Genomic DNA, 26519 nt, shown 5'->3' with positions numbered 1-26519 from the left:
TAGGATATCAAACATTTAGAAATGAATGGATATATATCTATATCTTGGCTTTACTAGCTTATCAAACGAGCCCTAATACTATTATTCAAGTTTCTTAACCCTATTTTATAATTTAGGTATTGACTTATCAGATATTTTTAGGTGTCAGACTTTTTAAAGTATTTTATTGTTTATATATTTAGATATTGGATGATGAATATTGTTGCTTTGTTAGTTCTTACTATTTGCTTATATTTATTCGTAATTTTAGGTATTAAATTCATGATATGCTATATTTTTAGATGTTGGATTATTAATCTTTTTGGGTATTGAATTATTTGAATTTTTAATCAAGTAAAAGTGTGAATTAAAATTAGACACAAACTGGTTCTTCGGTTCCAAACTTGAACCGGCCGGTTCTTAACAGACCGGTTCTAAACCGGAACCAATCGGTTTCGATTCCAATTTTTAAATTTAAAAAATTTTGTAACCGGTTAAGCGGTCAACCGTCCGGTTCTAACCGGAACTGGCTGAATAAGCACCCCTACTTCTTAGATTTAATATTTTGTTTTCAGACTCTAGGAGACTTGACAAGAATTAGCTAAATTTTATGATTGAAATAATTGTTGTCGCTTTTATAAAGTAAATAAAAAATAATGATATTTAAATAGAGGATACTAATTTAGGCTCTATTGTTCTTACACTTCAAATTATATCAGAACCGAACAAACAAAATGGAGAAGATGGAACGACAACACGACATAAGCTCAATCTAGATACATGAGATGAATCACTGATATTGAGCGGAATGGCATTGGCAACAGTGGTGGGCACTTAGCAAATTTGTAAGACATGTCACTCCAAATTGCTCATTAGATTGAATCATGAATCATGAATCATTTTCTTTTACACCAACATAAAAAATGCAAATATTGGGATTACTCCAGCAACCTAATTACATACACTGAACATGTATATAATGAGTAGTTCAGAATTAGTAGAACACTTAATCTATGAACCAATTTTCAATGTATACAAATTCCTGCGAAAGTGCGGGATTAAGATTCTCCTACTATATTCTCATACTTAATCCACTATCAATTATTCCCTGAACAAGTCTAATTAGAGAGCACACCAATCAATTTAACACTCCCAATTTATGTTTATGAGACAATGGACAATAGAATTAATACTACATTAATGACCAAAAACATAATGTATAATCAACAAGCACATTGATGGTTTGATAAAACATGGATTAAATGGTGTAGACAAACTCAAACAAGCATAATTTACAACTTGGAGCAAAATTTAAAATTTAACCTGAAAACATGGTGGAAATCACAATAAAAATCATAGGAATCATGCTCCATGAAATGGAATGGAGATTTGGGATCGGATCGTCGGAATGTTGACCGGAATTCCTTCCTTCTCTTTTGCCCCTCTTTTTCTCTCTCTCTTTTTTCCGTCTCTGTATTGCCAGTTTATTCTCTCTTTTAAAATCACAACAATCGGTAAAGCCAACAACGTCATTCTCGGTGACTCGCCGAGACTGTTATGGAATTTCCGTCGGTTTGGGCTACTAGCCGAAACGAGTCTGCAATCCAAAATCGACTACTACCTTCTTCCCCGCTCCATTTTTACACTTCATTCTACTTCCTACATGAGAAAACACACTTTTGCAAGCATTAAATCATATTAACCATTCAAAAAAGTGGGAATAAAGACATAGCATTTGATTCACATCATTCATAACCATTTAAATCATGATATTTGGTCAAATCTGGTTTGTCCCATGAACTTTGTAATTGGAATATTAAATCACGAAATTTCATTTTTTTTCAATTGTCTCATCCATGCACAAATCGACATCTTTTAGTGATGTTAAAAAAGACAATATTTCGATAAAATAAGAAAAGAAAAGAGAATAAAAGTAGGCCCCACATTTTCCTATTTTTTACCAACTTTTATTACATTTCTTAAAACGTGTGCCAGATTCAACCGAGACTTCTAATGTGGTACGGAGGGTGTATTATATTATTACTCTCTCCGTCCGACAGAAGATGACCTACTTTTGTTTTTGGGTTGTCGCAATCTCCAATCTATTTTCTCTCTTAATCTATTTTTTCCAATTAACACATAAAAAAACTACATAAAATCTCGCATCACTTAAGAACGAGGTCATCTTCCTTGGAATGGAAGAAGTATTATTGAATTTTTGTCGTTTACCGCTTATCTTCTTCTTTTATTCCCAAACAAGATGGCATCCATCGTTACTATTGTTTGAAATTTAAAAATTATCAAATTTAGCACGCTTTAACATTCAGCTCATAATTATTTAGTTCGCAGCATCATTAGTTTGGTAAGAGCTAAGTGTATTTGAAAAAAATTCAAAATAGAATAGAAAAAATGAACTGGTATGCCTCCCGAACTTTTATTGGCAACACCAAATGCTCTGGCATTGGTGGCCGGGGCAGTCTTTGATGGTTGTTTCCTCAGGAAATTAAGTATGGAATAACTGAATAATTACATAAATCTCTCCATGATTATTAACTAAGAACAATGGAAAAGGAGCATAAAATATAAAGCGAAAGCGTACTTAATCCATCTAGAATATAATAGCGGAATTGCTTGCAGTGGTTATGGTAGTATTTATATATAAATAAGACCATTTATTTTCTATTTGGTTTCTCAATAAATAGAAAATCTCATATGGTATCTATACTTATTTCTATAACAAATTAATACACTTTAGCAACTTTAATCTTTATCGAATCATTTTAATTAAGTAATTAAATATTAAAAGATAGTCATACATATTTAAATTAATTAGGTGGAAGCTAAAATTTCTTTAAGTAATGTAGTTGAGAATTCTATCAAGCAAGTTAATGTAATATAGCCTAGAATGCACACGTTTCGTAAGAGCTAATCGTGACTTTTATATATTTAGTCTTTCATGACACTCTCCAATAATTAATATCCCTATTTCTTGAAAGAAAAGTTTTATATAAGTCATGATTTGTACTCCCTCCACGAAAAATAGAGCACATTTGCCATTTTTGGTTGTCCACAAAAAATAGAGCACATTTAAAAAGGTAAAGTTTTCAACAACTTCTCTCTTATTTTTTTCCCTCTCTCTTACTAATAATATGAACTTCACATTCCACTAACACTACTTTTCTACTTTTCCCGCTTCTCTCTTACTTTATCAATTTCATATTAAAACCCGTGTCATTCATAATGTGTCCTATTTTTCATGAACGGATGGAGTATATATTGATTCTTTCCATGTCCCTCTCCAATATTTAGTACTCATTTATTTCCTTTAGAATGAACACGGTTGCGTAGAAGACTTGAAGGTTGACGGACCAAAGTCTTTTTCGTTATCCTATAGAGTAGTAGTAGTACTCTTTCGTAATAAGACAGCTACGTATCATAAATAATGGATCCTCCGTCTCGGAAGAATTTTTTCCATTTTTGTCCATCTGCGAATAGAAGCTCCGGTTCATTTTTACTATAAATAGTAATAAAGTCTCACATTCAACTCACGTTTCATTTAAAAGTAATATATACAAATGAGATGTATATTCCACTCACACAAAGGATCTTGTATATTTCTTAATGGAAAACGACATATATACAAGATTTTGTATATATATGTATAGGGTTTTGATCCAAGCAAAACCATTCTTAATACAAAAATGCAGAACCAAGCATACAAAAGTCATTTTTAGGTCATTGTAAGCTTATTTTTAAGTCATTATAGTAAGGATGACATGAAATGATCTTAACATGACCTCAAACCCAAAGTTTATAATATGACCTAAAACTGCTTTACAATGACCCTCCGTATTTTTGTTTAATTATTGACCATTGGATTGTCAAATCTCATGGTCATGATTTGGTCTGGATTTTGTATTGAGATCAAGTTTTGTATTGATCATTTTCCTATATGTATATGTGTATGAGTAGATGAAGTGAGGAATTGGAATAGAAAGAAACATATAAAAATGATAATTTGGTGGGTTGGGGTGATGTTATTGCAAGTAGTGAAGTCTGATCCGCAGACATGGAGTTTGGGTGATGGATGCAGCAATGAAGTTGTACCCAACGATGCACCTAACTTTCTCACCGACCGCGATGCCACCTTCCGTCAACTCCGAGCTAATCTCTCGGACAAGTTTGCCACCGCCGACACAAAATTCTCTCCAACCTCCTCTGTTTACGCCATGGCGCAGTGCAGAAACTACTTGTCTCCAGCCGACTGCTTGGCCTGCTTCGACGCCGCTGTACGCGTCATCACCACCAATTGCTCCACACTCGGTGGCCGGGCTGTCTTTGACGGCTGTTTCCTCAGGTAACTAACTAACTAACTAATTCATATAAAGCGGAGTGCCTACATACAAAAGTATTACTATTTGAGGCAGGTATGAGAGCTACAACTTCTACCAAAGGACCGGCGACAATTGGCTAAGATGTGACGATGTTTCATCCTCGGCAGCCGGTTTCTCGGAAGAGAAAACTAGATTGCTGAGTGATCTTAAAGTGGCAACTCCAAGGATGAAAGAGTATTATGCAGCGAGCCAACGAAATACAATTGTTTATGCGGTCGCGCAGTGTGCCCGCACAGTCACGCAACTCGGCTGCCAAGGTTGCTTACAGACGGCATATAATAGCTTACAGGACTGCCGTGATGCAACGGGCGGCAGGGTTACCGATGTTGCCTGTTTTATGAGATATTCCAATCAATCTTTCTTTCCCGGTAATCAGACAACACCTCTCAAACTACCGGGAAAAGGTAATTAATACTCCCTCTGTAGATAAGTATGTTTTTTTAGCAAAAAGCAAATGTTCATTCAAATAAATCTGCAGGAATCGATGAAAAGGCAGTGATAGGGGGAACGGTTGGAGGTTCCCTACTATTTGTAATTGTAGCAACTACACTCATGTGGTTCAAGTTTTCAAGGCAGCTCAAGAACGCTCTAATAGGTTCATTATTACAGTATTTTATTAATTTTGGTTTCTATTTTTCTGGATATATAATTAGGCTGGCTACCATACATCTTCATCTTCATAATCTTTCTCTCTTGTCTGTGATTGTACGTTCAGCTAATATATTGGGGGCTACGCAGTTGCAACTTCCGAATAGATATAGCTACACTGATTTGAAAGAAGCAACAAACAATTTCAGTGAGGATAATAAAATAGGAAAAGGTGCTTTTGGTGCCGTCTACAAGGTGATAATAGCTACTATACTAGTTTTAATATGTCTGAAAGTATACGAGATTGAAGAATTTATAGTAGTAACTTCTTATATGCCAGCATACAAGTATTTCTCTATATTCTGTACTACTGCATATGTTGTGTTGTGTCAATGTTTTGTTCGTGCTTGTGAAATGTGTGTATTGTGTGTACTCTATGATTGTGAGATATCCAGTTAATTGCACCTATTTGTTTGTGTAGGCGACATTGAGAAATGATACGGTTGTAGCAGTGAAGAAGCTGGATATGAAACATAGTAGAGCAAAGGAAGATTTCGAGAGCGAAGTGAGACTTATTAGTAATGTTCATCATCGCAACCTAAACCGTCTCTTGGGATGCTGCACAAAGGGATCTGACCTGCTTCTTGTTTATGAGTTCATGGAGAACAAAAGCCTCGATAGATTCTTATACGGTATGTTCCCGCTCATATAAAATGTTAGGTGAGTTTGGTAAAACTACGAGAGTATCTATCTTAAAATCAATTGGTTATAAGTGAGAAATAGCCCATGAGAGTCACTTCATGATCTTAATAGGTGAAGTTGTATGTGAAACTTATACGGTTGTTTCAGTTCTATCTCCCTTTACACTAAATTGAGATTTTTTTTTCTTGAATAGGTCAAAATCGAGGATTGTTGAGCTGGAAACAACGTGTGGATATAATATTTGGTATGGCAAAGGGGATTGCATTTTTGCACGAGGATTACCACACAACCATCATACATCGAGACATCAAACCGGGCAATATCCTACTCAACAATCACTTCCAAGCTAAGATTGCGGATTTTGGTTTGGCGAGGCTTCTCCCTGAGAATCAGACACATGCCAGTACTAACTTTGCAGGAACATTGTAAGTGTTGTCTCATTCTCATCACTCTATCTATCTATCTATCTATTTGTCTATATAATACATATGTATACATATACATGATTAGGGGGTATACAGCACCGGAGTACGCCATCGGGGGTCATTTATCTGAGAAGGTCGACATCTACAGCTTCGGAATTGTGATGCTTGAAATCATCAGCGGCAGAAGATCCACTGATGTCACCCCAGATTCCACCTATGAATATTTACTTAAAGAGGTAAATACTCAAACACTGTAAATTAAATGTGCAATCAATCATTTTAAGGGCATAGTCCTAATTATATATGCTAATGCAGGCATGGAAGTTATACGAGAAAGACATGCACCAAAACCTAGTTGACGTGGCATTGAACTTGAACGAATATCAAGTGGAAGAAGTGAAAAAAATGGTGGAGATTGCTATGCTTTGTGTTCAGTCAACGCCTTCTTCGAGGCCAACCATGTCTCGGGTCATTTTCATGCTTTCCGGCGATGGATCCGTTGGGGTGCAGAGGGCTGTCCGAACGCCGTCTTTTAGTTATGAAGTTGGAGTTCATATTGATAATGACAGTTTGCATTCTACACAAGAATCTGCCTCCGAATCTGATGCAACTACCTTACTCACTCGTGGAGTGACACTCCCTGATCCAGAAAAATAAACTCGTTGGGTCGGAAGTTGGAGTTCATATTGATAATGACAGTTTGCATTCTACACAAGAATCTGCCTCCGAATCTGATGCAACTACCTTACTCACTCGTGGAGTGACACTCCCTGATCCAGAAAAATAAACTCGTTGGGTCGGATATAGTGAAGAATATCATTGTAGTATTCCTATTTTGGTGTCTCGTCCTCATCCCTTCTCTCGTCATCATCCTACTCATCATTTGTACTAAAGTAATTAAACTATGATTATTTGTTATTTTAAACCACGATTTAGTCAAACATATTTGGGCAAACTCTGATCTGAACAACGAGTGATTGCATTTATGTATTTTTTTGGACTCTCAATAAAATAATTTTAGCATTTCAACTGTGTATTTTTTTCACTTTCGATAAAATGTCATTTTAGAACTTTAATGAATTATGTAAATTAATCACATTGGGATAACTATATAAAAAATTGAAAAAAGGATGTAAAAAGGTAGGAGTCATGAGTAACTAAGGTAATGGGTGATGAGTTGTAAATGTCGCTTCTTAAATACGAAGAAATTATCTACAAGGTAATGTTGGCCCATTATAATGAAGAGAAAAACTGAAAAACGGTTTTAGTGTGGTTTGGATGACCTTCTCTTCCTCCCAATGACATATTTGGATAATAGCATAAGATTTTAAGAAATTTTATTTTGTGTATTAATATTAATGTGAAGTAAACATTTTCCTAAAAAAGAAATGCGATACTCCCTCCGTCCCATAAAAATATATGCATTTTTCATTTTCATCCGTACCACAAAAATATGTGCATCCCATTTTTAAAAATTTATATCAATTTAATAATATAAATCCTACTATCAAGTAACCCTACTTCAACTATCATTCTCCTCATATCTCTTACTTTATCATACCTTTCTCTTGTCTCTCACTTTACCAATTTTTTCTTAATTCATGTGTCATACCCATTGCTCATATTTTATGGAATGGAGGGAGTATCTTTTATTGGACAAAGAAGGTGTGACATATATTATGGAACGGAGAGAGTACAAATTACTAGTCACCCGAAAATCAATATCTTTACAATCTGCAGTTAAATCATCTCTTCTCCCTGCCCAAATTCAAGGCCTACTTTCTCAATATTAACATACAACACTGCATACCTTCGATACACGAACACATCCTGCAAAGTAGAAATTCAGCAACTATACAACTCATTCGCCAGCAGGGTACACATCGCAAATGATTGACAGCGCGTTTCCTGCTTAGCGTTTCCAGTGATGGCCGTAAAAACCCGTAACACCTTATTGCACTTCTGTGCCAAAAAGAGTGAATATGAATGTACAAAGATATAAGAACGTGCTTCTCAGTGTTATCTCCACCAATCGGGTATTTTCAGCCTCCTACTCCGATGCAATGCAAGCTTAACTGCGGGAACTTTCGCCTTCACCTGTCTCCAAATCATATTGACCGCGTCTTCGTTCTTGGGAGGATACTGAAATTCAAAGTGGCGTGAAATGTCTTTGAGTCGCAACCACATGTTTGTCCATTTCTCTTGTGAAACGCTCCTGAGCTCATTGACCAAGTAGCCAGGTTTAAGCGCTTCATCTACTGAGATGAAAATGGAGAACTCCTTGTAGTCTATTTCACTTTCGTAGGGTAGCTCAATTCTGTCACTCACAATGACGGGGACACAGTGGCTGACGATAGCATCGAATAGACGACATGAAGATGGAGTGTCGCCCGCAGGATGGAGACAAAACTTTGATGAACGCATATGATCAGCAGACTAGTATATGCAAGAGAAAGATAATTTGTTAGTTGAAACTTGAGAATGACTGCGTAGCTCCAGCCATACGAGCAAAGCTAGAAAACTCTACAGAGAAACAATCCCTCTAGAGAACATATCAGTGTTCCTGAGTTTCATCTCGTGACACAAGATCTCAAGCAATTTAGTATCCAGATATTTTCCTAATTAAGGAGCAATAAGAGATAGCTGCAAACATTGAAAGTAAAATATAGGAATCTATATCTGTATCTAAAATTGAACTCTAACATTATATTTATGTAGGCATTGAATGTTATCCGTGCAATAGTTTAGTAGGCATTTAATGTTCTCCATGCATCGCAAGAAGGGAAAATCTAGTTGAGGAAAAGCAAAAACTAGGATCATATGTAATATTTTTGAAGTAAACCTGAAAGCATGTAGTAGACTGAACCAAAGAGAAGTACAGAGACCATGTGCACAATTAACATGTCATTAGACTCATTATGGAATAACATTTTCACCTCTGTATCTTCTTTAAGTAATACGATTACCATCAGGTGGGACAAAAGTAAAAGCTCCGTCCCAGAAAGTTTGTCACATTTTTCCATTTCCGCCTGTCCCACAAATTTTGTCACATTTCACTTTTTACCATTTTTGGTAGGGGACCACACATTCCACTAACTCATTACTCACATTTTATTATAAAGCTAAGGAGTATATAAAAGTAGGGTCCACATTCCACTAACTTTTTCAACTCACTTTCCATTACATTTCTTAAAACTCGTGTCCAGTCAAAGTGTGACAAATTTATGGGACGGAGGGAGTATAAGACTTACCGCTTTGAAGCCTTCTTCTGATGCATGAGCTTCCTCATAAATGACATCCTTTGTTCCATTCAGTGCCTTGTAAAGTTGTGCACGAATAATTCCTTCCTGCAAAATTAGCATGTCTGAAACATGTGTTTATTTAACGAAATCCTACAAAATATGATAAAGCCTGTTTGAATTGCATACATCTTTTCTATGGGTCCTCCCGCGGAAGAAAAGAAGTGTCTCACGAGAGTTGTATGGATCTTGACGGTCTTCGCTACTATATGATTCTACCATGTGTGGATAGGGCGCAACAACATCTTTTGTCAGAGTGGAAATGTTCATTATGCGCCCAAAATCAGCAACTATGAATATCGAGGCATTGAGCAGATCACGATAATGTCTGAAAGCATTTGGATGATGCATGGGAATCACATGATCTCGTCCATCAGACCTCTTCCAGTAATCCGATTCTCTTAATATATTTACCATCTCCAGCTACAGTTACAAGTAATGTCATCAGCTTTACTAAATGAGAAGAATTGATTTTGTAGCCATAGGCCCATAAATAAAAATAATATGCATTAGTCTCTTGGTTATCAATTACTATCAAATAAGTATAACACTTAAGAGTCACAAACTCTCCACCCATCCAGTTTAACCAATCCATTGCAAAAGAAAGGATGATACAGGAAGGAAAACCGTATTGTGCAAAAATGCTACAGAATATATGCTAAGGCTTCAGTCAGGTGCATAAATGTGATTCTAGGAGGACAGCACGAACAAGAGCGTTAAATACTTTGCACAAGAGCACAACAAGGCCATAATATGGTCTACTACTGGGCTCTACTGAGCCGTAGATGCAGTTCACATGTTTAAAGTAAGTATGATCTTGTTGCTCTACCATTCCATTTTTAGGCAAAAAAAATAATCCGTACTAGTTATTTTTCTAACTATTCAGAGAACAGCTATTCGGAGGTGCAAGTATCAAGCCCTATCAAGGCCAAACACAGGAGAAAACAATGCATCTGTATTTGTGTCAATTTTAGGCTCAAGAGAACCTCATTGCAAAACACTGCAATATTAGCAAATCGGGCAACAACAAGACGATCAAACAGATAAGGAGATCCAAAAGCACCCCATAAAACCATACTCTGTTTTTGTTTAAGGTCGAAACTCTGAAGACCGGACTAAACAACCAAAATCATCACCGAACCACTTATTAAATTGCAATTTCAAGCGACAAAGTAATTGTTCAAGAAGAAAGCCAACACAATGTCTTCAGTGAACAAAAAATGCATTTAACATCTATGTCACAAATGACAGGCCCTATAATTTATACTTCCTATCGAAAATAACCTCTTCTACACACCATTCAATAAGTAAACCGATATATTTCAAATTAATTAGTTAAATGCAAATTAAATGATCACGGAACATTTGTTGACACCGTTTGATCTATCACCAGAGAACTGAATGTTTGATTTGAATATTGTGTAAATTACGAAACAAGCTCTATCACATTGCCATCTGATTAAGTCAATCGAAATTCCTAGAACTAATGGAGGCGATCTCAACTGAATCACTACAAACAAAACATTTGTCAGTCTATACACGTCTACAAACAAAACATTTGTCTCTCTATACACGTTAACCTGTAAATAAATAATTAAGATTATAATAATAAAAACAATTCAATTCTAACAGAAAACGCACCTGCAATTTCTCATCCACAGTATCGATCTCCGCCATATTCCGAACATGAACATTGAAGCTAAGAGACGAGAAAAACGGCACGAAGAAGGCGTCAGCCAAATCGGGGTCCATAACCCGAACGGCCTCCGTGGTCGACTCCGATTCCCCATCCCCGTCGTAGAGAAGTGACGCCATCATCCAGTACTCCACACTGTGCTGCCGCCGGAGTCCGTCGTTCCACCTCCAGGCGGGGATGTTCCGGGCGGTGACCGGAGCGGCGTCGGAGAAGTTAGGGTCCATCAATCCGACATTGAATCGCGGCGGCAGATCGTACATGTAGACTCGGAGAGGCGGCGATCCGGCGCCGCACGGCGAGGCATTACTGAGCTGAGGGATGAAATTGAGGAATTGCGATTTGTAATCCAGGGTTCCGCCGAGCAGCAGTGCGCCGATGAGTAGAGGGACGCATACTGATAAGCAGAGGAGAGTTCTGCTTATAGATTTTTGCATTTAGCTTGAGAGACAGAGAATTTGGCAATTGGAAGAAGATGAGAAGTGTGGATCGGGATTTTCGCAATGCAGATGAAATGAATGAGCAAGATTTTGGTAAATTTTGAAACTGTGATTTATATGATTGGATTTGGGAGAAAGAAGAAAATGAATAGTACTAGTCTATTTAATATTTGAGTATTTATAGAAAAATTATTTTGTTCAAATTATTTTGTTATTTTTGTTTGCCTGAATTTATTTTTATTTTTATTTTAGGTATGTTTTTTTAATGAGTTGGGAAATGGGATTATTTAGTAATATTTTAATTTTTTTTCATTTTATCTTTTTTTTTGGGCTTAACTAATTTACACTGCCAGTATTAAATTTTTTTATCGTTCTCAAATTCTCTATTTTCACAATTTTCCACCAGCAAAACTGATTATTTTTATTTATTTCATTTTTCTCATCTCTTATTGATCTGTATTATCATATCATTTGTCTTTCTTAAATCAATCTTATTTTATGCTTAGTCAACTTATGTATTGGAAGTTTGGAACCATGTTCTATGTTTTAATTAATTAGACACCAAAGACGCTATTATTAAAGAAACTATTGCTTTTATCCGTGCGATGCATGATCGTTTTATTTTATGTGCAGTAATTTTAAATCATAAACTAAATGATATTTCATAAGATAAAATAAATTAATTTTATTCTATCAAATTTGAACTACATATATATTTCTATCATCTATACATATAAAATTTGATCTATATGAAACATGTATAGATATATTTTTGAGACTAAAACATATCTCTAAGTGAGATCTAAGATTATTTTTTATTTTAAAATGCTAAGAGCATCCGCAACGCGGTGCCGTCGCCGTTCCTATGCCGTTCCGGAGGAACGGTTTCGCGGCGGCACGCGTTGCAGCGTGCGTTCCGTCGCCATTCCGTGCCGCCACCGTTCCCATGCCGTGCCGCGTTTCGTTCCTCCGGAACGCGGAACGAAACGTTCCGCCACGCGCCGAGGCGACGTGGCGGACTCCCATTCGACGCGTGAAGCCCACTCGCTGCCCCGCGAGTGGGCTTCGTCCCGATGACGCAATAATTCATTTTTTTTAAAAAAAATTCGAATTTAATAAAAAAAAAAAAAAAATTTTTTTTATTAACGGTAATGAGACCGTTAATTTTATAGCCGTTTTTTTTTTTAATTTATTTATTTACTCTATAAATACTCCTATTTCATACTCATTTCAATCACAAACACACATCTATTTCTCTCTATTTCCACCCCAATTTTCATCTCAAATCAACTCTATTTTCCTTCTCCCAAATTTAATCAAACTAATGGATCCTTATGAACAAATGCGTCAAATATTGGAACAATCACTTGAAGAAGATCGACGACGGGAGGCGGAAGAAGCCGCTCCGCCCCAACGTCGCTCCCGTACGTACATCCATCGTAACCGGGAGGAAGCCGCCGCAAGGTTAGTACGCGACTACTTCTGCGATAACCCGGTTTGGGGAGATACGTACTTCCGTCGCCGTTTCCGCATGGGGAAACCGTTATTTCTCCACATCGCGAATACTTTGGCAGCCCGGGAAGAGTTCTTCCAGGAAGGGTTCGACGCGGTCGGACGTCCCAGCCACACGACGCTGCAGAAATGTACTGCAGCAATCCGCCAGCTTGCGACTGGACAAACGGCCGACATGTTCGACGAATACCTCCACATCGGAGATAGCACTGGGCGAATGTGCTTGCTCAAATTCTGCAAAGGCATCCGGGCAGCCTTCACCGACGAATTTCTCCGGAGGCCAAGCACGGCCGATTGTCAGTTCCTTCTCGACCTTCACGAAACAGTGCACGGATTCCCAGGGATGCTCGGCAGCGTCGATTGCATGCACTGGCAATGGAAGAATTGCCCGGTGGCGTGGAAGGGGTCCTACACGAGCGGCCACAAAGGTACCCACCCAACCGTTATACTCGAGGCTGTTGCCGACTACCGCCTTTGGATCTGGCACGCGTACTTCGGGGTCCCCGGGTCGAACAACGACGTAAACGTGCTCAACCAGTCCGACCTCTTGACCGAAGTTTTGGATGGTAAAGCGCCGGCCATCAACTTCGTCGCCAACAATCGGCTTTATAAAATGGGGTACTATCTCGCCGATGGCATCTACCCGAAGTGGCCTACCTTCGTGAAGACGTGCAGTGGGTCTGCGAACCCAAAGCAGGCTCTTTTTGCGCAGAAGCAGGAGGCTGCTCGCAAGGATGTGGAGAGGGCGTTCGGGGTTCTCCAAGCGCGCTTCAACATCATCAAAGCCCCGGCTCGTACGTGGTTCATGGAGAACATGGTCGACATCATGTATACGTGCATAATCTTGCACAACATGATTGTCCAAGACGAAGGACCCGAGGCGGGAAATTGGTTCGACCCCGAATCCCCCGGAAGCTCAACCGCAAGTAGTCCGCCTCGAAGTGGAGCGCATCCGTCTATACAAGAACGGTTATCTATTCGTGCAAGGACACGCGACTCTAGCGCCCACACCCAACTCCAACATGATCTAATTGAGCACATTTGGGCAAACTTTGGCGGATGAAATTATTAAAATTGTGTACTTTTATTTTTTTATGATTTTAATTGTGTGCTTTTTATTTTTTTAAGTTTAAGTTGTAACTTTGTTTTAATGTTGTGTGTTTTTTAATAAAATGTGTTTGTTTTTTTAATTGAATTGAGTTGAAATTAAAAAAAAAATGAAATTGAATGAATAGTAATTTAAGGAACGGTTAAGGAACGGTTAAGGAACGAGGGTTGCAGGTTCCGTTCCTTAGTTAAGGAATGGAGTAAAAAAGTACAGTGGGGCCCTCAAATAGTGGTTTAAGGAACGGTTTAGGAACGGTATAGGAACAGCGTTGTGGATGGCCTAAGAGAAAGAAATGAAAATAAATAAAATTGCTTGGGTCAGAAAAAAAAAGAGCCAAAAAGACCTACAAAATAAAATATTTGTCCAGAAACTATGACGCTATTTATTATCAGTAGAAAAGAAATTGCAAGTATATATAACTGGGACAGCAAAATCTGAAAAGCCCATAAAGCCCAAGTAAAAGAACCCATTAAAGCCCAACAGTAGTGTTACATGGGTTTTTCACTTTTTCTTTTTTTTCTTAAGCAATAATACACTTCTTCTGACATCTTAAAATCAATTTGGTTTGGGCGTATGAAAAGTGGAATTCGTGTGAGGAAATTATCAGAGTTATCAAAGATAGAAAAAGAAAACTCAATATTCGTAAACAATACAACTTTAACTTTGTAATTTCCTCCCGAGTTAATTTTTAAAAAAAACTTTGTTGATTTTCGGATACGAAGATATTGAATGGTTACATCAGACTCAACATTCTCAGTGACCCATATTATTTAAAACGTCTTCTCGACTATATTGCAAATATTTTAAATTAACATCTGAAAGAGTCAGAAGTTTAGAATATTATGACGTTTGATTTTATTCAAATTCTAATTTTACAGATTTAAATTGATAAATCGTCATTAAAGTCAATCCAATTGTGATGTCCTAGATCTAACATGTTATTGGTAAGTGTACCACGAAGCTCAAACTTAGAGGATCAAACTACAGTTTTCCTAAGATATGTTCTAAATATAAGCTTATGATGCCCTAAAAATTACACAACAAAAAGTGAAGAGTTGGGAGTTGGGATGGATGTGAAGCTAACTTAATGTTAGAAGCCGATTTTTAGAGTTTTTCAGCGATACTCATGAACTGGCAGTGGAATCATTTATTTTTCCAATAAATTTTTAGAATTTTTCAGCGATACTCATGAACGCGTAGTGGAATAGTTTGTTTTCCTAGTAAATTAGTTCTCTTTTTGAGAGAGTAATCATATTCATGTTCTTTCGCTCGAGGGAAGGGGCAATCATATTCCTTACCATTGTTGCACAAGAATTTAATAAATTAGCATGGAAACTTTCCTCGTAACGTCTGTTGAATAGTACTCCCTCCGTTCCGCTTTAGGAGTCCCGATTAAGTCGGGCACATGTTTTAAGAAAATATTTGAGTGAGTAATAAATAAATGTTGTAATGGATGTTGAGACCCACTTTTTATTGAGTGTGTAATAAATAAATATTGTAGTGGATGTTGGGACTCACTTTTAATAATTTTTTACTTACTTTGTAAGCATTTTTTATTAATTTATCCCAACCGAGACTCCTAAAGCGGGACGCCCGAAATTTACTTCTAAAGCGAGACAGAGAGAGTAGTAGTATTATCTATCTTTTTGGTAGAATATTACTTTAATTAGAAGCATCATTACATAGATGATTTTTAGGTGTATATTTATCTTTGCTGTGCATTTTATTATGATAAGATTGGAGGTGGGTACAATTTCTTAATTTGAAAAATCTGTGGAATTCTTATCTAGTTAATAAATGCTGCGTATGGATAAAATCCACCGTTCACATGTTTTTATTGAAGACTGAAGCAGTCATATGGATTACATAGGTTCAAGTTTATCTCGTTTTTTTCGGTTTGCAATTAAATTACTGACATTTTAGGTGTATTTTGTATTTAAATTAACCCACCCCTAATAAAGATTTATGGTGGAGTCAGCATTTTTTATTTGAAGTAATATTGCAGTTTTTATATTAAAATAAATAGGCCATGTATATACTGTAAGTTGTGAAAAATGACTATATTTTTACCAATTTTACCAATTTTATATTAAAACCCGTGCAGAACCCAAAAATGTATATTCTTTGGGGACGAAGGGAGTATGTATTAATTACTGTGTCATTTCAAATGAGCATATTTTTATGGGACCGAAGGAGTATTATTTTATGTTTGAATTTAGTCTATTATATCCATCACTTTATATATTCTATTGTACATTATAAGGAAAAAATAATTTATTTTTGTCACTAAATTTGATTAATATATATTCATTTTATAAGGAAAATAGACAATTTATTTTTATCCCTAACTTTAATAATATGGATTAATTTGTTTCTTTCTTGATTGAATTATTCCTTCATGTATGCTTCGATCTTCACTTCATTCCAACAATTTTCTACTTGATCATATAATTGATTATAATACATCCACAATTGTGAAGGACTTTATTACTAGTGTTTCACTTCCTCCAAAAGTCATTTTTAGAGGGTGTGTGTATATTAAACTTCTTAAAGCAAAGTAGCAAACCATGTCCTCTTATTGACTTTAATTCATGCCTACCTAGCCTTTAATTATGGGTTTTTTTTGTTTGTATATATTATCGACTTGGAATTAAAAAAAAAGATTAGTTATATATACATTTCGATTTCAGATGACAGCAGCCTTGCAAAAAGATAAGAGTAAAAACAAAGCTTAAAATAGCACTAACATTAATTATTATGAAAAGTATGTGGAAATTCGAGTTGCATGATAAGTCATTAGCATCTTTTGAACCAATAAAAACGATCAAATACAAAAAAAATATAATTATATTATTCAAAGAAATTGACACCCCCACACAAACGTACACACAAATATATTGACATGCAAAACTATATATTCACACAAATTTGATGTCCATCCATTGACCACGTCTCGTCCATTAATATTTTTTTAACTAATTTCATATAATATCATCCTACTCAATAGTCTAATTTATATAGCTAATACATATGTAGCATATCCTTTTATCTCATTAAAACGACATATTTTCTTTTCAATACAATCACTTATAAAGGTATATTTCTAAAATTGAAAAACATTATTTTGTTAATTATATTTTTTACTGAACATAATAAACAATAATGCATAAAAATTTATGGCAAAAAAGAAATTTTATTTTGAATAAAACGAATAGGATACTCTAAGTTTCAAATATATGGAGTTGTATATTTCTTCAAATTATTTAAATTCTCTGATAATCTTTGTTCCCCAATTAATTTCTTATACCACTATATATGGCATGATTCCATACGCTGTTTTCGCCAAAGATAATCAATCTCCAACCTTTTTTTATTTCTTATTTCTATGAACTTTCATTTAATTACCCAAATATTTGAACGACTTATCTAAAATAAAACTCTTCGTTGCATAATTGTAAACACACATGAGAATGATATATATCCAATGATCACGAATCCATTATTTTCTTGCAACAAATAAATAACTAACGTCTTAAATAGAGAAACTGAGAAATTTAAGATTTTCAATCTTTTGAATCAAGGGTCAATTTGTTGCTTACACAATTGTTCATATAAATAATTAATCTGGAATAATAACCAAGCCAACTGTATGGACATAAAATTTTCATGATTTAATTGCATTGATGGCATATTACATTAATGATTTTTTTTTTCTTAAGAATAACTAAAAAATACTTTGAAAATGATAGTATATTTGTAGGCATTATATATTCCAAATGTAGAGACAAAATTAACATCAAACATATACCCCAGATTCCAGGAATTGTAGTGCTCTAAAATTTTCTTTTTTCATGTATAAGTTTGTGAGTTTAAAACTTGTATATTTCGAGGAGAGTATTATTTTGATAGGTAATAAAATCTAGAGCTAGAATTTATGTGGATTGACGAAGACACACTATTAATTTTCGACCATTGCTAATTGCACACGAGATTTCATATTCACAAGTCTTTGTCCAAACATATATGTCATCAACCAATATTAAGATTGAGTGTGATATTTTATACCTCATTCTTTCATAGTTGACATTTTCTTAAATCTATATAGCATTGTAACTCGAAAATATAGAATTAGATGTGTACGTGTTGTGAATAGCGAAATTCACTAGATGTAATATTTGTATACTCCTTATATTTGAATAATATATACATATAGTAAAACCTATATAAAAGAACAATATAGTATTTAAGAATAAATTATGTAGACATAAAATGGTAAATTTTTTGGTAAAACGTGATTTTGGTTAAATTTCGGTACGTCTCACCAAATTTAAAATCTCATACGTAAAACTATTAATTTGAACATTTTTCTCAGTTTTTCATAACTAAATATTTTGATTTCTTATTTGTAATATGTTATTGATTTGGTTCACACATATTTCAAATTAATGATGTGGTCGAAATATTTGCTAAATGTATTGAGAAAAATGTAAAATTTACTAGTGGTATTATCCTCATAGAAAGTTTTCAAATGTCAAATTAGATACAATTTCATTACATTAGATCCCTTGAGAAAATAAGTTTTTCAAAAAATATAATTTTTTGTGTTGATTTTTTACAGAACAAATTAAAATTTCATGATTGATGATTTTTCTGGCAATTTGACCAGATAAAAATTCATGATCCCAATTCAGGTCGAATTATAATTAGTAAAACTACAAAATTGTCGTAATACATCACAATAGATTTAAGTTGATTTAAAACTATTTAGTTGTGATGGCATCCTTTTAATGAGTTGTCTATTAAGTAGGTAAACTTGTGTATTCATAATTAATTAATGGTATTGAGTATATGGTTCTTTGAGATGTGATAATTCATAATTCTAACTGTACATATATAGATAATCAGAAGCTTCTAACACAAACCTATCATGATCATAATTTATTTAATTGAAAAATCTTGAACCACAGATCTGAAAAAAAATTATATTCTTATCTTATTTAAATTTTGTGATGAGCACTTTTCAAAAAATTATTTTAGTGATAAAGAGTTTGGACCGCCACCTCATGATTCAGTGGAAAAGATTCCATTTCGGATAAATTTACCATTCTATGCAAAATTTAATAATATACACTAAATATTTATTCTGTTTAAAAAATATCATGAAATTTAAAACTCCTACAAATAGAGAGAAAAATAATTAAATATTATCAATAAAAAATACAACATGTTTTTTTAATTAAAGATAAGTATTAATTCATAAAAATTATAGAAATTACTTTTTATAAATAGAGTAAAATAAATAATTTATTTTTCGGAGACATAGAAATGGTGAAAAAGACTCGTTAATCTTTGAACTCATGCGGTAATATCCACTACTATTTCTTTTTAGTTTCGAAAATATTTGTAACATAATTATGAGAGATTAATCATTTATTCACAAAAGAACATAAAAGTATGTAAATCCATATTCATTTGCTTGCTTGTTTGTTTGTTTTGTTTATTTGTGGATACAACTCATATTTTACGATTGAATCTTCATGATTTTATAACTCTCTTACCTAGTTTTTTCCTCTCAAGTCTATAATTAAATTTTTATAACAAAATTTATACTTATAACTTTTTGTATTTTAAATTCTTTAATTTTGGTTTCTCAAAATTAAATCATGATTCAATATTAGTGAAATGTATTTATTCTAAGGCCCACCGACAATAGAGACATCAAAAAACAAAGAAAACCAAAGTAGTGTATGAAACTACTAATCACTAATCAAATATCATTGACATCTCATAATCAAACTACCTAAATTGCGCTAGTGGGTAGGTATGATATTGAATAATCCGACTATCAATATTTATAATAGTAAGAAAAACTTTATTGCATCCGAGATTATATGGGTTATCTGGTAATTAATTTCATAAAATACAATCCATAAAAATTTAATAAAAAAGGTTAATCTAATAAACGTTAATTAAAATTTATGACGTGGCATCTCTCTCTCGTATCTTTCTCTCTGCACAATAAATAGAGAGATATGGTTTACGGTGTTGGCAATTCCATACCCATTTCCCTCGTTTTCAATATCTGATTCACACCGCCTCCTCTCCATACCTCATTCTTACCCACTCCATTGATTCTCTCTTCTTATCCATTTCCTCATCCCTATATTTATTCACCGAGTTTTACTCCTTACTCGTACATTCTCTTCTCAAATTCCGCATTTCAAGGTATAATTTTTTTATTTGATTTTCCTTTCCTGTTGCGTTTTTTTATTTGAATTTAGTTCGTTTTATTAGATCTGTTATGAGTTACCACGGTTCTGGATTATTTTTTTGTTTGGAGCTGATTTATATCTATCAAAACGCTTTGGTATTGGATCTAACTTGTCGCCGGTTTTCTCTTTTATATTTATACAAATTTTGATTCTGTTGCTTGGTTGCATTTCAATCAACTAAATTCCATATATCGGTTGCATTTGTTTCGTTGAGATTTGAATTTGTCATTTTCTCTTTATATTTATTTTTGTGCGTGTCTGTGTGTGGGCGGAAGTAGGTTGAGAAATTCCACCATCAATCATTTAATGCTTCTTACTGTTCATATAATTGATATTTATTTGTTCATTTATTTCCACTTTTTCATTTTTCAACTTGATTGGAAGGAGTAGTTGGGTTGTGGTGGGTTTGGTTGGTGGGAGGTAGCTCAGGCTCAGCCCGCAGCTCAACGGTTGCATCTTCGAAGCTTGATATTACGATGCTCCGCTTTTGTTGGGATCTTATCTTTTATAAATTGTTGAAATTACGTCAATATCAAGTTAGTTCCACCTTGTCATTATATAAACAAATTCATCAATTTGGATGATTGGGGATTATTTGATTTGGTCAAAGACCAGTCTTATTATATTAGATCTCTGTTTATATTGCCACTTATGTGAAGCATCACTTCGTGATAAATCGTGATTTCAGCGTTGGATTGATTTATTGGGTTTTATTAATCTTCAAGACTGGAATTATAAGATCTGCACCTTGTTTGTATTCTTCAGAATCCTAAATTTGGGTTGTGCTTTGACCTTACCTGTTGTTTTATCCAACTAGAGCTGATTTGATATGTATATTTATCTCATCTTTTTTTTTTATTTGATGCAGACGATTATACAGTAAAGAAATGGAAGTCCGCGGAGGTTAAAACTCACAAGGCTATGGGCTTGGCAGGTATATTTTGTTCCATTAGAGTGCCTGCTTATTGATCAACTATTTGTTGTCTTCTCATCTCTTCATATGCTCTCTGTTTGATGGGTCTGTCAATGATTGTAGGTGCTTGGGCAATGAGTGAGGGGAAAAGCACTTCAGGAAACTTGAACTTTCATATAGGGTTGACAAATCTGAGTTATAGTGCAGTAGGTGAAAGTGGTATGGACATTGAATCTGATAACCATAGAAAACCGTTGGCCTTTACAGCTCAAAAGATCCGATTCACAACATCTTTTATGCCTTGGTCTTGTAGAATTCCCATTAGTGAAGGATTTTATGAATTTTCTTAATTAGAAACTCAGATTCTATTTGTTGCATTGATACTTGTCTTCCTGGGACATTTTTTATTCACGAAAATTGTGGTACCAAAATTCCTATAACCTGTGACTTGGGAAAGATGCCGGGTCCTATTTCTGTGAAGAGATTCAAAGAATCAGATATGTTCTGTGACTCTTTCCAGCTAGATACTCCAACTGCAAAAGGCGGTTCTGTCTTAGTTCCCGAAGCTGTTAATGCTAAAATCAAATCCTTCTTAATTTCTGAGGTTGCTGATGATTATCATAGTCCCATCTTGCCTGGGTTACCCGATGATGTTTCTAAGCACTGCCTTGCTCTTGTTCCCCGTTCTGATGTTCCTGTCATGGGTGCTGTCTCCAAGCGATGGAGATCCTTTGTCAAAAGCAAAGAGTTCATCACTGTCCGTAAACTAGCTGGAATGCTTGAGGAATGGCTGTATGTCTTGACTGTAGATGCTGAAGGTAAAGAGAGCCACTGGGAGGTTCTTGATTGTTTTGGACATAAACGGCAGGAACTTGTGCCAATGCCTGGGCCTGCTAAAACAGGCTTTGGCGTAGTTGTTCTGAATGGAAAGCTTATGGTCCTTGCTGGGTACTCTATCAGTGATGGCAATGCTTGTGTTTCACCAGATGTTTACCAATACGATTCTTGCCTCAACAGGTTTGTTTTATCTTACTTCCGCCAATTAATTCTGAAGCATTCAATTGCCCTAGCTGTCGATGCTACTAGATGATTCTTATAGATGTGAACTAGGTTCATGCATGGTGATGTTGGCTAGTAAAAGAGTTTCTGTCCAAGTTATTTTATTGCTGGATCATTCTAAAATTTGATGATTTGTTAATTATATGTTGATGTTTGGTGATATGCGTTCAATGGGATAGATCACTGTTTCATTACTTTCACTTTGTGACTATCTCTATGAACTTTGATTATACCTTAATCTTGTCACAAGGCAGCAATTGCTGGCAAATTATGTCTCCTTGTTGATATATGCATAAATGTTTCATGTGTGAACCCCTTAATACTCTGTGCCAGTTGGATTTGACCTTCTCCATGACTTTCCTAGCTCTGGCAAGCTTTATCAGAACATTTAGACTCAATGGTTACATTGTTTTTTTTGGAACGAATACCAATAAACTAGATATGCACTATCATAGGTATTGTGTAAGCTAGCCATACTCTTTTCATTTGTAAGATTTACTTATATTTTCATACTTTTACCTATCAAATGCAGAATTACTTTGCTCGTTTCCGTCATGGATGCTTAACCCGCTTATATCTAACAATTCAATGACAATAATGTTTTCATTTTTTCCCAATATCTGCACCACTTGCAGCTGGAGGAAACTAGCTAACATGAATGTGGCACGCTATGACTTTGGTTGTGCCGAAGTGAATGGGATGACCTACGCAGTTGGAGGATGTGGAATGGATGGAGAATCTCTCTCATCTGTCGAGGTATACGACCCTGAAGCTGACAAGTGGACAATGATCGAGAGTCTGCGACGCCCCAGATGGGGCTGTTTCGCCTGTGGCTTCGAGGGGAAGCTCTACATCATGGGTGGAAGGTCCACCTTCACAATTGGAAACTCACGGTTCATTGACGTGTACAGCCCCGATAGCCACACGTGGTCCCAGATGAAAAATGGGTGTGTTATGGTCACTGCTCACGCCGTGCTTGGGAAGAAGCTGTGCTGCATGGAATGGAAAAATCAGCGTAGGTTGGCAATTTACAACCCCACGGACAATTCATGGAAGATGGTACCCGTGCCAGTGACCGGAAGCTCAAGCATTGGGTTTCGTTTTGGGAGCTTGGATGGGAAACTGTTGCTGTTCTCGGCAGAGGAGGATCCTGGGTACCACACGCTGTTATATGACCCGAACGCTGCACCAGGCTCCGAGTGGCGGACTTCTGAGATAAAGCCGGCGGGTTCGTGCTTATGCAGTGTTACGATTGAGGCATGAGTTATATGCTGGATTGAACTTGAACCTACATTTTCATCTCATTTGATTTTACTTTTTTGCTGCAAATTGAAGTTTGTCTACTCTTTTGATTAATGGAAACATCACAAGGGATCTTTTGTTCCATTTGTGAATGACTGTAATTCAGGCTGTGGTTTGGATGTAATAATGACTCGCATTTTGGTTGGTATTACAAATACTTTCTTAGAGCATCCACGGTGGTCATAGCCCCTCCTGTCACATCATCAACCTAAAAATCCTCCTACCACATCAACCAAACAAGCAAATAGCCCAGCAATAGCTCAGTCATAGCCTAGACACATCACTCAAAATTATATAAAACAAATAATGAACAATCAGACAACATACAGAATTAAATTAACGATACAACTACGGGAAAATTTAATAAGTACATTAATTAAAAAAAGTGCAATAAAATAAAAAAATTACATTAATAAAAAAAAAGTACATAACTTAAAAAAAAAATTCACTCCTCGTCTCCGTCGCCACCGCCGTCGCCGCCTCCGTCGCCACTGTCACCGCCGCCTCCGCTGCCACCGCCTCCGCCGCCTCCACGCAAATCGTCATTCATGCTCTCGAGCAATGTGTAAAGAAATCTCTTCTCCTCGGGGTCCGTCGCCGCCCGCCATTCGGCCAACGTCTTGACCATCATAGCGCGCGTTTGTTGATGCGCAAAGTATTTGAGATCCTCTGTGTACTGGCTAGCAATGGGAGATGCCGACTGGACCTCCTGGCGAGGTCGCTTTTGCCCAGCCCGGCGAGGTCGGCGAGCGAACGAACGAGGGGTGGGGATCACCTGGGCCGTCTCGGGAGGTCGTGGGAACCACCGCTGCTGCCGCTGAAATCACCGGTATAGTTCAGTCGTTGCTTCTTCGGCCAGCCAGCATCGACACCTACTCGGAACTTCTCGGAGTCGTTCAGCACAAGATAGCAGTTCCAGTAGGTGAGCTCCTTATACAACCCCGGCTTGGGGAAGACTTTCTCCGCTATCCTCCTGCAGTCTTCCTCCGTTTGACCACTGCTCTGCATGCGGAGGGCGTTGGCGTACAAACCAGAAAATCGGGAGACGGCAGCCCTGATTCGGTCTCACCCCTTCCGGCAATCCTCCCCGTTGCGTCGCCTCCCCTCAGGGCAAAATCTCTGGTAGGCTGCTGCTATCTTGCCCCACATGTTGACGATCCTCTGGTTGTTAGAAACGAGAGGATCGTCGCAAACACTCCAGCGGGGGCTTGGACGCTGCCGGACCCAGACCCTCCCCCTCTCTAGCCGCCCCCGCTTAATTTCCGTCCCGGCGCTTCGGATGGCCAGAATTTGAAGACTACCCCTGAATTCGTGTGACTGTAACGGCGCCTCTGTATCTGTGCGCAAAGAAGACTCAATTGGACTTTTAAGTGGACTTTTAGTCTTGTGCTTGGGCTTTTATATTTTTTGATTCGTAAATTTGTAAAATAATGAAAGGAAATAAAAAAGCACTTGAAAGTTGAGTTTGAAAGCCCAACTCCAGCAGCTCTCCTACGCAAAATACATCAAATCTGCATTCACAGTCACCGCATAACAACACTATACAGTAGTTCTAGTATTTATAATTGTGAAACACTATAATTTGAGATTTGATTATAAAATTATGTAATAGTGCTCGAGTAGTTTCTTCTTTCTTGTGCAGGTAGTACTTATTCATAATTTTATTCATTATGCATCGATATTTTCTTAAAAAATCAAGGAAAATTCATTAAATTTTAAATTCATATTTTCTCATAATTGTTAGGTTCTTGTTACTTATTCTAAGAGATGAATAATTATTCCCAAAAACGAATACAAAATTGCTTACTTATACAAGTTGCCTTAGTCAAAAAAATCCTTTGCTAGCACTAAATGTATGACTCTTCCCAATAAACTTAAAAACTTTTATTAGTGATATACCGGAGTTGATAAACTAGAGTTTCCAATAGCCAAGATTTTGTTCACTACCACAAGATATAAGGTTTCAAGAATTGACGACTCATCGAAAACAATTATCATCTATGGTCTCGTAAAAATTGTAAAGATATTATATATAAATTTAATATTTTAATATTATTATTATGCTTTTTAATATTCAACACCGGCTTATTTAGAAGTCTACTTCCGTCCCTGGCGGAGGGAGTATATTAAAACAATATTTCAACATGCCTCGCCCTCTCCGACCACCACCTCGCGGCGGGTTTCTCCGACGGTGCCGTCAGCCGCCTCCACCTTTCCACCTCGCGGCGGGTTTCTCCGACGATCTCGCACTCAGCGAAAGCACTTCAGCAAGAACAGAGAGAATGTCTGGAAGCGCTCCAAATCCGCCGCTTCTGCTACTGACACGCCCGCTGACAACGACAACAATGCCGCAAAATCACACTGGGAGCCCTTCAAGACGCAGAATTGTTGCATGCACAATTATCTCGAGCAATATTCGTATGTGCATGCAACATAGCTAGCTGCGTGGTGCGGTGCACGTGGCGTAGTTAATTACTAGATATGAATAAGCTTACGTGGATCAATAAGTAGCACATGGTTCAACCGAGCTGGCAGGCTGAGGTGGCGGAGTGAGGTGGCAAAGAAGGTTTGGGGCGTGTGATCGGATGCATATAAAAGGGATCACAACACCATCTTCATGTCATGTTATGTTGTGTGTTTGTTCATGAGCTTAGATCGTGGATCGTAAGCTATATCCTCTGTTTCCTTACGTTGCATTGTATCTGTTGATCGTTTACGTTTGCATTAATATAATTCCTCTTCGATTGTTCCTTGCTGTGTTAATTTCATCGATTGTGGTTTGTTGATTTATGTTGCGATCTACAATTGGGAAATCACGGGGTAAGGTCGTAAC

At 36.3% G+C, this 26519-nt stretch overlaps 3 protein-coding genes across 8 annotated transcripts; 2 read left to right on the top strand and 1 right to left on the bottom strand.

The window, feature by feature from the left end:
* Window positions 1-3947: 3947 nt before the first annotated feature.
* On the top strand, window positions 3948-7043 carry LOC121806528 (cysteine-rich receptor-like protein kinase 3). 4 transcript variants are annotated; one of them, XM_042206595.1, is made up of 9 exons: window positions 3948-4336; window positions 4407-4777; window positions 4852-4968; window positions 5089-5216; window positions 5443-5653; window positions 5857-6088; window positions 6174-6324; window positions 6404-6632; window positions 6763-7043. In XM_042206595.1, exons 1-9 carry the CDS (start codon window positions 3990-3992, stop codon window positions 6873-6875), a joined length of 1899 nt encoding a protein of 632 aa, XP_042062529.1. In that variant the 5' UTR covers window positions 3948-3989; the 3' UTR covers window positions 6876-7043. The 4 variants fall into 4 exon arrangements, with proteins under 4 accessions (XP_042062529.1, XP_042062530.1, XP_042062528.1 ...); XM_042206596.1 differs by having other exon boundaries at window positions 6404-6689; window positions 6820-7043; XM_042206594.1 differs by having other exon boundaries at window positions 3949-4336; window positions 6404-6754; window positions 6885-7043.
* Window positions 7044-7740: 697 nt separating this feature from the next.
* On the bottom strand, window positions 7741-11646 carry LOC121807522 (probable arabinosyltransferase ARAD1). Its single transcript, XM_042207774.1, has 4 exons — window positions 11029-11646; window positions 9517-9810; window positions 9340-9435; window positions 7741-8524 (listed from the first exon to the last, which is right to left on the bottom strand). The coding sequence occupies exons 1-4, from the start codon at window positions 11515-11517 to the stop codon at window positions 8108-8110; spliced, it is 1296 nt and encodes a 431-aa protein (XP_042063708.1). The 5' UTR covers window positions 11518-11646; the 3' UTR covers window positions 7741-8107.
* An 8538-nt stretch (window positions 11647-20184) lies between these two features.
* Window positions 20185-23856, top strand: LOC121807523 (F-box/kelch-repeat protein At1g67480-like). Of its 3 annotated transcripts, XM_042207777.1 has the most exons (5): window positions 20185-20365; window positions 21281-21346; window positions 21449-21668; window positions 21767-22342; window positions 23020-23856. In XM_042207777.1, exons 2-5 carry the CDS (start codon window positions 21334-21336, stop codon window positions 23645-23647), a joined length of 1437 nt encoding a protein of 478 aa, XP_042063711.1. In that variant the 5' UTR covers window positions 20185-20365; window positions 21281-21333; the 3' UTR covers window positions 23648-23856. The 3 variants fall into 3 exon arrangements, with proteins under 3 accessions (XP_042063711.1, XP_042063709.1, XP_042063710.1); XM_042207775.1 differs by lacking the exon at window positions 20185-20365 and adding an exon at window positions 20795-20948 and having other exon boundaries at window positions 21449-22342; XM_042207776.1 differs by lacking the exon at window positions 20185-20365 and adding an exon at window positions 21000-21191 and having other exon boundaries at window positions 21449-22342.
* The last annotated feature ends 2663 nt before the right edge of the window (window positions 23857-26519 follow it).

The sequence above is a fragment of the Salvia splendens genome, chromosome 6 (assembly GCF_004379255.2).
Source record: "Salvia splendens isolate huo1 chromosome 6, SspV2, whole genome shotgun sequence".
NCBI lineage: Eukaryota > Viridiplantae > Streptophyta > Magnoliopsida > Lamiales > Lamiaceae > Salvia > Salvia splendens.
Note: the sequence above shows the minus strand (reverse complement) of the source record. Positions and strands in the feature narration are given on the sequence as shown.

What these genes read in the sequence shown, in the direction of transcription:
- LOC121806528 (XM_042206595.1), top strand. Translation starts at nt 3,990, where the DNA reads ATGATAATTTGGTGGGTTGGGGTGATGTTATTGCAAGTAGTGAAGTCT. An exon ending in CTTTTGGTGCCGTCTACAAG is followed by an intron (nt 5,217 to 5,442) that starts GTGATAATAGCT and finishes TTGTTTGTGTAG; the next exon opens with GCGACATTGAGAAATGATAC. An exon ending in ATGAATATTTACTTAAAGAG is followed by an intron (nt 6,325 to 6,403) that starts GTAAATACTCAA and finishes ATGCTAATGCAG; the next exon opens with GCATGGAAGTTATACGAGAA.
- LOC121807522 (XM_042207774.1), bottom strand. Translation starts at nt 11,517, where the DNA reads ATGCAAAAATCTATAAGCAGAACTCTCCTCTGCTTATCAGTATGCGTC. An exon ending in CTGTGGATGAGAAATTGCAG is followed by an intron (nt 9,811 to 11,028) that starts GTGCGTTTTCTG and finishes TTGTAACTGTAG; the next exon opens with CTGGAGATGGTAAATATATT. An exon ending in GGAGGACCCATAGAAAAGAT is followed by an intron (nt 9,436 to 9,516) that starts GTATGCAATTCA and finishes CTAATTTTGCAG; the next exon opens with GAAGGAATTATTCGTGCACA.
- LOC121807523 (XM_042207777.1), top strand. An exon ending in AGTGAAGGATTTTATGAATT is followed by an intron (nt 21,669 to 21,766) that starts TTCTTAATTAGA and finishes AATTCCTATAAC; the next exon opens with CTGTGACTTGGGAAAGATGC. An exon ending in TACGATTCTTGCCTCAACAG is followed by an intron (nt 22,343 to 23,019) that starts GTTTGTTTTATC and finishes CACCACTTGCAG; the next exon opens with CTGGAGGAAACTAGCTAACA.